This window comes from Populus euphratica, unplaced genomic scaffold, assembly GCF_000495115.2.
Source record: "Populus euphratica unplaced genomic scaffold, PopEup_1.0 scaffold317.1, whole genome shotgun sequence".
NCBI classification, from domain to species: Eukaryota; Viridiplantae; Streptophyta; class Magnoliopsida; order Malpighiales; family Salicaceae; genus Populus; species Populus euphratica.
Window position 1 is genome coordinate 706458 of NW_011499952.1, and position 13513 is coordinate 719970.

Below are 13513 nucleotides of genomic sequence, written 5' to 3' on the forward strand. Positions count from 1 at the left end.
TGATATTTCAAAGTTATATATATATATATATATAAATAAAATTCAACTGATATAATTTAAATTCAAAATAAATTAATTATAAAATATATAATATAACATAATATCAAATAAATATAATTTTAAAATTTAAAATATTTCTAAATAGTCAATAATAAATAAAACTTTAACTTAAAATAATTTAATTTAAATAAAATATTTTAACAAAAAAAAATATAAATCAAACATCATCTTCATCATTAAAAGAAAAATAAGGATTTTGATCCTGTGGTGGTATGAAGGGAAAGTCACCAACTAAACATTTTAATAATTGATCATTTCCACCAAGTAAAATATATATCTTCATCCTCTAAAATTAAAACAGACAAAGATATTTTAATAGTCTCCCAACTTATATCCTCTCTAACAAAAAAGCTAGATTTTTCACAAATCCATTCATTCAATAGGTCAATGTTATCAAGGCTAATGAAATTTAAAACATCACTTGTTTTGTTTAAATTCCTATAAAGTATAAACATTAAAAAAAAAACATCATGAATATAAACCATATATATTAGTGATAAATCTAATTTTAAAAAATTAATCTCATTGTTAATAAAAATAGTAATGATCATTTTCAATATTATTATTAATATCATTGTTATTGAAAATAGTAATAAAAAGGAGTTTTTTATAGTTTATATTTGGGTGGTTTAATTAATCAAATTGAATCAAGTTTAATTTGATTCAAAGACTTTTCAAGCGCGAAACGAAACATGTGAAATGACATTCAAATTCATAAAAAATCTCATTTTGCAAAAGTTTATTTTATAGTTCCTTAGTTAAAAAGAGGAGAGAAAAGGTTGTTGAGAAACAAAAAAGAAAGAAAGACAATGGTTGATTGTTACCATTTCAAAAAGCAAAATGATCAGTTTAGTAATATTTTATATCAGCAGGTGAGGATTTGATAGTTGGTCTTATTTGGAGTGCTAGTTACTAACCTGTTTTACTCGTTTTTGGATGTCAGACTCAGAAATAGGCTCGGCGACTCGCGTCATCAGAAACAAAATCGTAAGGACAATAAGGCTCAAAATAAGTAATATATAGTAGGTTGAGTCGGGCTATTAAAAGTTTAGTATCAATAAGTTTCATGCGATAAGGGAAGTTCAATGATAATGGGTTTTCCCTCTAAATATGTTAGGAAAAGAAGATCGAGCTTCATTTAGATTTTGTTAGTTCAATTCATTTTAGTTTTCTAGGTAATTTTAGTGTTTTAAAATTAACATGTGATGTGATTTAAGGAGGTTTTAATTGTGTTTCTAAGTGAAAATTAATTAAAAATAGATTTTTAACCTAAAAAGCCTTACCCATGATTTTCCACCAATCACATTAGCGACTAAATTTTGGGTTGGACAACTACATGCAACACATTTGCTGCTCTAGTAGGTGACATGTTATCTATTTTTATGTTTTTTTAAATAAGAGGATAATAACATGTCATTCGTCCCTTATAAAAGGAAAAAAAATGGTCGAGGCACCTTGATTTTTTTTTAAACCTTCACACACTAGAGCACTTAAGCTTACGGACTACCCTTCACCCTTTATTTTTTGACCTTCAATATTTGGCTTTTGATAAAAAAAAATATTAGTTTTTTATTTTTATTTTTTAACATTAAGTTAATTGTAAAATGGTATTTATTTTTTATCTTATAATTAAAATTAAAAAAATTATTAAATCCATTGGAGTCTATAATCCAAACGAGTTTGACAAGTTAACACATATTAATCTAAGTTAATTTAATATGTCTTTATCTTAATTATTTTTTTAAAATTATCTTTAAATTTTTTAAAAGCCAAATGGATTTGTTCCGGTATTTAGGTTTTTTTTCATTACTTTACTTTTATTCTTTGATTTATTTATTTATTATTTTTTAATTCATCAAATTAATGAAAATTTCAACAAAATTTAATTTGAATCTTCGACTAAGAAAGATTCAAGTTTAAAAGTATTTAAATTTGAGATATTAAATCAAGTTTAATATAATAATAAAAAAATTCCACACCACTTTGAACAATTTTATTTTACTTTCATGAAAATCTTGCTGTCACCGGCAACGTAGCTTCGCTAATCATCTAGGACTCCCTGCAAATCTTGTGTTGTAGGTTCGAATCCACACATACTTGTTGAGCAGCACCATCGTTTCTTATCTTTTTCGTATACGTGGATTTGATCCTTGAACACCTTTTCAAGATTAGTTTTATATATTTGTTTAATATTTTATTATATTTTAAATTTATTTATTAGGTTGTATGAGTGTAATGTTTTATACTTGTATTGCCTTTGTATAATATAATCTTTGTGAAAAAACAAACAAACAACATAATACCCAGGGAATTCTAAATCATAAAAAATTGCTTTAATCTCTGTTCTATTTATTGATTAGTTATTGAAATTAATAGAATAAGACCACACATCTTTTTCCTGTAGTGTTAATTAAATCCTTATGATAATATAAATTATTAGAAATAATTTTCCTTTTCTTGAAAAATCTCATAGTTTTTCTTGTCAATCATGTTACAGAGTAATTTAAGCTTGTTTTATGATTATAAATGAAGAAATCGTCCACTTTTGTGATTATAAAAGAAGAAATGCCCCAAACCTTCGTTAGGCCATCACCACACGAGGCTGGCAACAAACGTTGGCCATAACTTTTGTGACTTGCAGCCACTTTGAAGAATGACATTGAAGATAGATTGGAAGGATCTCATTAACATACTATTCTGGTAAATTTATAGTGGCAGCTGTCTTAAAAGTTGGTGAAAGGAACTCGCATGGCACCAATATGCATGAATACTTGAACTTAACGAAATGGGTGAGTTGTAGCCTCTCATTTGATGGATAATATATTTTTAATTTTTAGTTTAAGTTTATATTTAAAAGAATTAATAGTGTTACTATTCTTAGTCCTAGATAATATGAGTTTAATTTGTTTCCAAACTTAACATCTTTAAGTTTAACTAAGTGTTAAATTCAAACATGTATGGATTTTACAAGTTTTTAAACTCAATATCTTTAGATTCAGCTACACATTGAGTCTAAGTATATATATGTTTTACAAGTTATTAGACTCAATATCTTTGGGTTCAATAACACGTTGAGTTTAAGTACATGTAGGTATAATGAATTGACGACCTATCATACCCAATATCATTGGGTTTAGCAACGCTTTAAGCCCACACACACATAAATCTTATAAGCTATCAAACACAATATTCTTTGGTTTGGCCACCCATTGAGCCTGAATACATATAAGTTTGGTTAGCTACTAAACCTAACATCTTGAATTCAGCTACATGTTGAGCTCTAATAACTATGAGTCTAATGAGTTACTAGACCTACTGCTCGTAAACTTGGTATCATACTACTTTTAAAAATGGAGAAAAAGTGGTTTACCTTGAAAACTCAAGAACTGCAAATGTAAATAATTTTTAAAATAATAATAATTTTTTAATTATGTTGGGTGTCTTTAATTTTTAATGAGGTTACTGTATTTTTTTAAATATATTTCATATAAACTAAATTTATTTTTATAAATTAAAAATATTTATTTTTTATAATATTTTTAATATATATAACTTTCCATAATATTTTTTTAATAAATTTTATGTTTCTGTTAATTTCTATTAAACACATAATTTTTACCAATTTTATGTGCATTTCACTTGCTAATTTAACTTTACATAAAATATTTTTTTTATTTTTTTATTATTGTAATATTTTTTTTATCAAATTAATCATATTCCAGCTAAATTTTTCACAATCTTTAAAAACATGAGGGGGCCACCGGTCTCGTTATTATCCGTCTGACGTTCTCATTCGGCACACCTCATGCTTGCAACCCCACCTCACCTACATAAAGTAATGTACAGCAGTATCCTTCGACTCCCAAATTACCAGTTTCTTCTACAATCTAATAATTAATAGTAATGGAGCTGCGCTCAGTCTTTGACGTCTCTATCTTTACTTTGTTACTTATTTCGACGGTGCAGTGGGTGGCGTTTGCCACTTCTCCATGTCATTTCCCAGCAATCTTTAACTTCGGAGACTCAAACTCAGACACCGGTGGATTGTCTGCAGTCTTTGGCCAAGCTCCTCCTCCGCATGGAGAGTCCTATTTCCACCACCCCGCTGGACGTTACTGTGATGGCCGCCTCATCATCGACTTCATCGGTACTTCCTACTTTTCTTTATTCTTACTCGTGATCCCAAGAAAAGAAAAGAACTTGCAATATTTATAACCTATTGTGTGAACTCCATAGATATTTAGGAGTAGAATAGATCTTGAATCATTTATTATCAATCTTGCATACATACATATAAACTGGTTGCAAATGTATATGGAGGTTAACTACTGCAATTTACTTCATTGATGATTTGGGGCCTGCTGTCTATGGAGGTTAACTGCTGCTTAATTAATGAGTTGGAGTCAACTTATTCTAATTTACTATGACAGCATGCATTCTTTAGCAGATTTTATTCATGTTTAGGGTAATTAAATTATACATACATAAGAAAATACATAGAATTTATTTTATAAAATATTATTATATATATAGTATAAATTTATTAACACTGAATGATTAACGATAATAAGTAAGATTAGAAATATTTAGGTTTCTTTAATCCAAATTCGACTAGAAACCAGGTATATAATTAATAGATTGTATTAGATACAATGAAATGAAAACGTAGATTGTTTTTTTTATAAAAAATCTCAAAATATAAGAATAAAAAACTAATTTTCCTTTTTAAACATCAATATATTTACGACTGGGCAGAATTTTAATGTAGAGAGTAAGGTGAGATGACAGTAAAGGTTGTATTTTGAAGAATTTTTTATTTAAAAAATATATTTTTAAAAAATAAAATATTTTAAAAACAATTCCTAAAAAATTAAAAATCTCATCAAAAAATCAATACTTAAATTTTTTTCTAAAAAGTTAAATAAAATTTATATTTAAATTTTTTTTAAGAGATAAAAAGAACCATAGAGGAGACCATACCATAAATAGTTGTTTTTGATAATTGCTTAAGTTACATGAATACTTTAAAAAATCAAGTTGATCAGAGTTTGTACTAGAAAGTAGAATGCTTATAGCCTTTCTAACAATGATGTAGGGGCATAAAACCCCTTCATTAGAGAGTAATCACGCTAAAAAAAGATCTAAGACCATAATTAAAGATATCGCGAAGTCTTAAAAGTTCTATTAAAGAATCATACAAGTCTAAAAATGCATTGAGAAGTAGGATAGGCGAGATTAATCCTTAGAGATGATGTAAGGCCAAGAGCCTAACTAGAAAGTCATGTCAGTCTTATACTACACTAGAAAATAAGAGATCTAAGATCAATTATTGGAGATGGCGTGAGACTTAAGAGCCCCACTGAAGTGTTGTGCTAGTTTTAGACTACAATGGAGAGCAAAAGATCTGACATTAATACTTAAAGATTATATAAAGACTAAAAGTTCATGTAAGGACTAGAAGCTCTACTCGAGAGTCGTGTTAGGTTGAGACAGCACTAGAGAGCGATAGATAGAAAGTTTATGTTAGAGACAATACTTTTATTTTAGAAATAAACTTACATTCCTATCAAGGATAATGCATCCTTAGGTGATCTGAGTGCATCCTTAGGTGATCTGAGTGTTAAGCACAAGGAAAATCTTTTCCTTCCATATCTTGAAAGTGGTAGGTATTTATCTTAACTATCCTGATAACTTTGAATGAGTCATTTCATTTTGATTTAAGGGTATAGTAAACTTTTAGGATACATTATGGGTAGAATCTTCCTTGTTCTTCCTTTAGCTTTCATTCCTATTAGGAGAATGATTATGCTATAACGGTAAAAATAGAAAGGTTTGTGCTGTAGCATACTTGTCTTTTTCACCTGTATATAATTTTTCATAACTTGTTTTACTTTGAGCAATCTTCTATCTCGTAAGATATAAACTTTCTCTATAAAGCACACTTCTTTACCCTATTTATCAAGACCTCTAAGACCACTAATTTAAGTAACTCTTTTACTTTGAGTATTTCCTCATCAAACCTCTTCAAGTATACCTGCGTGGATATACTCTCCAACTAGGTAACACCAAATAACTTCATTGAGCTTTTCTTGATGGGTATATTAGTGCTAAATTGTGCCTCTAGCTTGATGTGGAGGTCATTGAACCCTCTAATGAAGCATAGCTCTAAATTGTTATACCAGGCACGCCTAGACCCTCTAAAGTTTATGAGGATGATCTTACACATCACATTACTATCATGGATGACCAACTTCTAGCTACCACACATGTTTTGCACATGCTCTCTTAAGTCAGCAAGGCCATCATAGTTGTTTAGGTTTATTTTTCTATAAATATAGTCTTAGAGGATTCGAGTATTCAAAACTCAGGAGAGCCTCACACTTGGTGAATCAACATTATTTTAGAAGTGTTTAAATACAGACTATCTCCTAATCTTTTATTGGTTGGGATCTAAGAAGCCCAAAGAGTTTGGTTTAGAACGATGGGTTCAATAACTAATGTCAATCTCATGGTATCCAATAATAGTGCGTTTATAGTGCCAATTATGAGTATAGGTATGGAACGAGAAACCTTTTAAAGCATTTGGCAAACATTAAGGAAAGAAAACACTCTTTTAAATGTCATTTCACTGAAACTTCTTCAAGTAATGCAATTGTCTATAGGTATTAAGAGTGGTCAAGAGTGATGGTGCTGAAGCTTTATGTTACTAAAGGTGCCAAAACTTGTTCGGGTGACAAGGCTTAGTTTTTTTCTTGGGTTATCAACAAGGCTTGAGTAAGGACTTACACTTGATTGATGAATTATTAAGAATCTAGTTGGACAAAAGTGCTTGTGGTTATAAGTTGATCTATCACGCATTTTAACCTAGGTGTAGTTGTCTTCTATGAAATAACCTAGACATGTAAAAAAATAAGACCAAGGAGAAACTAATGGCTTTTTTATTATTTCCCACAAACAAAGCCAATTAATGATATTTTAAAATCCAAGATGCTTGGGAATAAGGCTTATACGCTTGGCTAATAAATTGATCACTTAGTTCTTGTAATTTGATCTATTATTCCTAGTCAAAGTAGGTGGTAACTTGATATGGGAAACTAAGACAGGTGGTTACTTGATGTGGAAAGTCAAATACCATTAAAGGTCTCATTTAGTAGATGCGAGGATTTTCATATGCTTAAAGTACTTTTGTAGAGAGAGAGAATATAATGATATTTTAGAAAAAAAAAAACTTTAAAAATGTATGCAAATATATAAAAAATAGATATTGACAACTTTTATCTAGGTGATTCATAGGGCATTTATAGTTTATAAATCTTGTTTTTTTATTTAAGTAAAAGGGTTGAAGAGTATTTTTTTTCTTGATAACATTAATAAGAAGTAAATATCTCGTACATATATATTAATAAGGGATAAATATCTTCTATATAAATATTAATAGGATGTAGAAGTGGCAGGCTATGCGAGATTCTTTTATGCATCTAAAATATAAGAAAATTAAGATCCAAAATCTATTTACCTGGTAAAATTTTTTGAGGGTTTTGCAAGAGGTCCCAAAAATATCAGGTTTAAAGTGTTGGGCTTATACACGTGTCCTAAGCCTATTAGGGGCAAAAAATTAGCTCAAACGTGTTACTCAGAAAACTACTAATAAATTATTGTAAATAATTAAGACTATTTCAAAAGGTTTTTATCTCAAATTGAAAAAATAAAACTTTTATCTAGTGTTTATATAGTGAACTTTGATATATAGCAAACTTTGATATATAACAAACTTTGATATGAAATAATGATCAATAAGAAAGAGATAGTGGGCTCATGCGCATAAAATTGACTCGAGCAAGACAAAATCCTTTGATGGTATCCCCGTGCATGTGAGGCAACACCTATACTTTCTGAACCTTTTGTCTACTTAAACAATAATTTTTTAAACACTTTGAATTAATTTTCTAACAATCACAAAATCATAAAAACTCTTTTTAAAAAAAACATTTTTAACAACTACAACTCTTTAATTCCCTAACAACTTTTTTTTATCTATTTTAATAGCTCTTTAATCTTTTAATTTATTTTCTACTTATTTTTTACATGTTAGCAACCTATATATATCATGCACTCTTACAATCAAAGTGTGTTAAAAAAACCATAACATTATTTTTCTGTGTTTGCAATGCATGCTAATTTTTCCTTTTGATCTTGGTCTAGCTATTTTTGTAACCCTCGTTTTAGAGGAGGAACTTGTTGCATCCTAGATGATAGTCTTATGTTAAGGAAATATCCTTAAAGATAGTGTTTATACATGCCTCAAGGTATTTTTTTTTTTGTTCTTTATTGTATTTTTTCACAACAACCTTAAGGATATTTGAGTAACATGGATGGAAACACTACACTACTGCCGACAACATTGCTACATTTACAATGTTGTTATTGAGGACTCTGCTGCTATCATCTTTCTTGTTGCTCACTTTGTTGCTGCTGCCACGATGTCATTAGCTAAGTCATTTCTTGATATTTCAAAGATTAATTTTTTTGTTAGAGAAAACTTCAAAAGATGGCAAGAAAAAATCTTTAGTATTCTTGACATGCGTGAAGTTGTTTGGGTTCTTACCGATCCCAAAACCAATAATAATGTCGAAGCATAGACACATGAGAACAAGGTTTGTGGACACTCTATTTAAAACACTCTTTCTAATGAGTTATGTGATGTATATTGCAGTTATAAGGAAGCAAAAGAGATATGGAGTAATATAGTGACGAAGTATATTATCAAAGATGTGGGAAAACAAAATTTTGTTATTGAAAAATTTTACCAATAGGAAATAATGGATAATAAAGATATCAAAATCCAAATTAATGAATATAATATACTGCTAGAAGATATGAAAGTTGAAAATATCAATATTTTTGAAGGATTCATTGCTAGAATACTGATTGAAAAACTGGTCAACTCACGAAGCGACTACAAGAAAGAACTTAAACACAAGCATAAACAAGTATCTTTGATTGATCTTATCACCCACGTCATCATTGAAGACATAAATAAAAAGAAGTTATAACCTACTAGGAAAATGGAGATAACCATCAAAACAAACTTAATAGAAATAAGTTCACATAAAAAAATGTATGAGTATAATAATAATAATAATAAGTCCAATGATAACAGTATCAATATGTTCAAACCTAAACCAAACAATTTAAAAAATAAAAGATAAATTGTTTTGTATGTGGCAAACATGTCCACCATGCACCTCAATATTGAAATAAAATAAAACCAAGGTCATTATGGTTTAAGGAGAAGACATCATTGTTGCAGATATTTCTTAAGTCAATATGGCAACCACTGAGAAAAATTGGAGGGTAGAATCTAGTGTTGCTAGCCATATATGTACAAATAAAGAATTACCTTTTAAGAATGAAGAAGAAGTGGTTTACGAAACTCAAGATCTATAAATGTTTGTGGTAAAGGCAAGGTCCTAAAATTAACTTTGGGCAAGATGTTGGCTTTGCACGAGGTGTTGCATGTTCCTAGTATAAGAGCAAATTTAGTCTATGTGGCTTTGTTGGGAAAATTTAAGATCAAAATGTCATTTGAACTTGACAAAATTATAATGACTAAGAATAATATGTTTATAAGGGAAATGGTAATGTAACTATAGACTTTTTATACTTAATATTGCTAATGAAATGAATGCTAATGCAACTTCTTCTCTTACTTGTTTGACTCTATTGATTTATGACATTTTAGATTAGGACATGTTAGCCTATCTTATTTTAACAAAATAAATTCTCTTTGTTTAATTTTTTTTCTTAAATTATTTATTTATGAGTAAATGTGAAATATGTGTAGAAGCAGAGGCAGAATCCAGGGGTGGCAAGCAGGGCCCCGGCCCCTGGAAAACACCCTTAGAAAATATTTTATATTTTTTTATTCAGTATTTAAATATTATTTTATTAATTATTTTTAAATATAAAATTATTTTTTTGTCCAAGTTATTAAAAAAAAACTTTTCAATTTAATTATTTTTTTACTATTTTCTCTAGAATCCTAACAAAAAAAATACAATAAGAGAAGCAATGTAAAAATGTTAAAATAAAGCTTAGAATTAATTCACTCTTCAATAAAGTAAGTAACGAGGTTAATAATTTGATGAGATTTATATATATATATATATATATATATATATATATATATATATATATTTATTTAGTGTTTATATATGAGTAAGAGAAAAATCTTTGATCCCCGTATGTGTGCCAGACAATTCCTATAATTTCTAAACTTTTTTGTTTGCTGAAATCATAATTTTTTAAACAGTTGAAATTAATTTTTTAATAGTTATAAAATCCCAACAACTTTTTTAATAACTATATCTTTTTAATTTTATAATTGCTTTTTTATTTTATTTTTAACTATTGTAACAACTCTTTAATTTTTTTACTTTATTTTATGTCTTAGTTGTTACATTTTTATAGTCAAAATATGCTAAAAAATTATAATATTATTTTTCTATGTTTGTAATGCATGCTAGTATTTTTTTTTTTTATCTTGGTCTGATTATTTTTATAATTTTTATTTTAAAAAACAATTATCAGATCCTCAAAAATAGACTTGTGTTAAAAAAATATCTGTAAGAAAAATGCATATATACACATCTAAAATTATATTTTATTTATGCTATTCATTGTATTTTTTAACAACACAGTTTAGTGTTGAAATTTTATATATAGTTATACAAACAAATCCTTAAAGTTGCTTTTTTTCTTACAACCTTCGTTGAACTACATAGGTAAAAAGTACGATCCGATGCTTGAATTTAAAAATAAAAAACCATGTTATTATTTATCCAAATTAGAAATATTATTACATTATTATTATTATTATAAAAAAAAATTAAAAAGCATGATATGATAAAAAAAAAATTATTCACTTCCAGAAGCTTCATCTCAACCGGCATCATGTTGAGTTGATAGGTATATTTGCCATGCACCTGAGAGGTGTGTGGTCGCGATATTTATCACAAAACAAAAATAATTCTGCTATAAGTTAAACTGTTTAATTTTAATTGAGTGATTCCATATACCTCATCAGTATTGAAATATCTTGACATGTCTTTTATATGCTCTTCAATAAACAAATTCTTATATTGTGATTGGTTAGTATTTTATGATAAAAATCATATATATATATATATATAGAAAGAAAACAAATACTGCTGACATTAATTCTTTAACCATGAACTTGCAGCGAAGAGCTTTGGACTCCCATATCTAAGTGCTTACCTTGATTCAGTGGGTAGCAACTTCACTCATGGAGCCAGCTTTGCAACGGCAGGGTCAACCCTTAGACCCCAGAATTCAACTCTCCATCAAAGTGGTTTCAGTCCCATTTCCTTGGATGTTCAATGGAATGAATTCTATGATTTTCACCGCAGATCCCAGATTATCCGTAGCCAAGGTATATGTTTGTCCGCACGCACATTGATAATGTCTCTGTGTACCTTTTACATTATTCAATCTAGAACATGAATCCGTGTTAAGTTATTTGGTGCAGGTGGAGTTTATAAGAAATTGTTGCCGAAGGCTGAAGATTTCTCTCATGCTTTGTACACATTCGATATTGGCCAGAATGATCTTACCAGCGGTTATTTCTCGAACATGACCAGCAGTGAAGTTAAAGCATATGTCCCGGATGTGCTCGACCAGTTCAAAAACATTGTTTCGGTTAGTATATTTATGCATCTGCTTGAAGTTAATCTTATCAATTATTGTTGTGGGGACGTATACCAAAAAGATATAAACTTGTTTGGTGGAGGAGACGAAGAGGAGACATTATGTTTCTGAAACAGTTTTATAGTATTTTCATAACAAAAGGTACAACGAAACATGTCAATCTTGTTCAAATTGTCTCTATCTTTTCTATACGACACAGTAACTAAACACCATTTAAGTTTTTAACAAACAGAATGAGAATTTAAACTGGTTAATCAAAAAATAAGTGTGCTTGCTGATATTTGAATTTACAGTACATATATGGTCAAGGAGGAAGGAACTTTTGGATTCACAATACAGGTCCATTTGGGTGTCTAGCTTATGTCTTGGAGCGCATTCCCATCTCAGCAGCGGAGGTGGATGGGAGCGGATGTGGGGCTCCATTTAATGAAGTGGCTCAATATTTCAATCGTGGATTAAAGAAGGTTGTCTTCCAATTAAGGAAGAAATTACCACTGGCCGCAATAACATATGTTGATGTTTATTCAGTGAAGTACAAACTCATAAGCCAAGCAAGAAAGCACGGTGAGGACAAGTTCAATCAACTCATTCGATATCTTCTGTGTTTCTCGTTTTTATTTTATGATTGTTTTTGAGAAATAATATATTCTTGAAAATGTGAGTTCAAATAAAATTGCAGGGTTTAATGAATCGTTAAGAGCTTGTTGTGGGCATGGTGGAAAGTACAACTACAACAGGCAGCTTGGATGCGGAGCAAAGAGAACTGTGGGCGGGAGGGAAATATTAGTGGGTAAATCCTGCAAAGATCCATCCGAATGGATTAGCTGGGATGGGGTGCACTACACACAAGCAGCTAACAAATGGATCTTCGACCAAATCGTGGACGGTTCCTTCTCCGATCCGCCAGTTCCATTGAAGATGGCATGCCAGAGGCAGCCAGTCCATTGATGTGTACTCTCTCAGGAATTTGCTGGTTCGATCATTTTTAATGTTTTTTATTCTTTTGAATACAATCCAGAGAGTGAAAATGGATGGAGAATTAGTATTTTTGTTTCGCCATGATTGGATTTTTAAGAGGAGTTAATTAATTAAAAAAGACAAGCAAAACAAGTTAACGTGAGAGATTATTGGTTAATTGGAGAAGAGTTTCTTAAGCTCAAGGAGTGGGTTTAATGATAATAATAATAATAATAATATCAATGTATGAAGTGGTTTTTACCTTGATGGCAATATATAAAGTGATTTTAATTTCATTTTAATTTTGATTAATAGCGTTATAGCAAGCTGTGTTAAATAACTTGATTAATAGCCCTAGCTAACAATCAAAAAAATGACTTTATTTCTAATGTTAAATAACATGTTGTTTATTTACCAAAAAAAAATAAAGGAGATTTCTATATATTCTCTCTTTTTTTATTTATTTAAGATGAAGTTCTAATTTTATCTAATATAATTTTATTTTTGCATAAAATTATTATTAATAATAATAATAAAAGGGTCCAAGCAAGGAAAAAAATTTTCCAGCTCCACTCCTTTAATAAATTAGATTTTTAGCTTTAAAAATAAAAAAGAAATGTAAATCTTGATTTAAGTTATCCCTATCAGATTTGAAAAAGATGTAACACGCGTACATTTGGGAATCACTTTCCATCAGTATTTTCAATAGAAAGCATAATGTAGCATATTAATTATATATTAATAAAGAAAAACTTTCCCAAATTTGAAA

General features: G+C 29.0%; 1 protein-coding gene across 1 annotated transcript; it reads left to right on the forward strand.

Moving 5' to 3' along the window:
- Window positions 1-3826: 3826 nt before the first annotated feature.
- Window positions 3827-12931, forward strand: LOC105138091 (alpha-L-fucosidase 3-like). The gene is made up of 5 exons (XM_011044092.1): window positions 3827-4207; window positions 11303-11512; window positions 11609-11778; window positions 12081-12351; window positions 12467-12931. Exons 1-5 carry the CDS (start codon window positions 3964-3966, stop codon window positions 12733-12735), a joined length of 1164 nt encoding a protein of 387 aa, XP_011042394.1. The 5' UTR covers window positions 3827-3963; the 3' UTR covers window positions 12736-12931.
- The last annotated feature ends 582 nt before the right edge of the window (window positions 12932-13513 follow it).

What these genes read in the sequence shown, in the direction of transcription:
- LOC105138091 (XM_011044092.1), top strand. Translation starts at nt 3,964, where the DNA reads ATGGAGCTGCGCTCAGTCTTTGACGTCTCTATCTTTACTTTGTTACTT. An exon ending in CCTCATCATCGACTTCATCG is followed by an intron (nt 4,208 to 11,302) that starts GTACTTCCTACT and finishes ATGAACTTGCAG; the next exon opens with CGAAGAGCTTTGGACTCCCA. An exon ending in AGTTCAAAAACATTGTTTCG is followed by an intron (nt 11,779 to 12,080) that starts GTTAGTATATTT and finishes TTGAATTTACAG; the next exon opens with TACATATATGGTCAAGGAGG.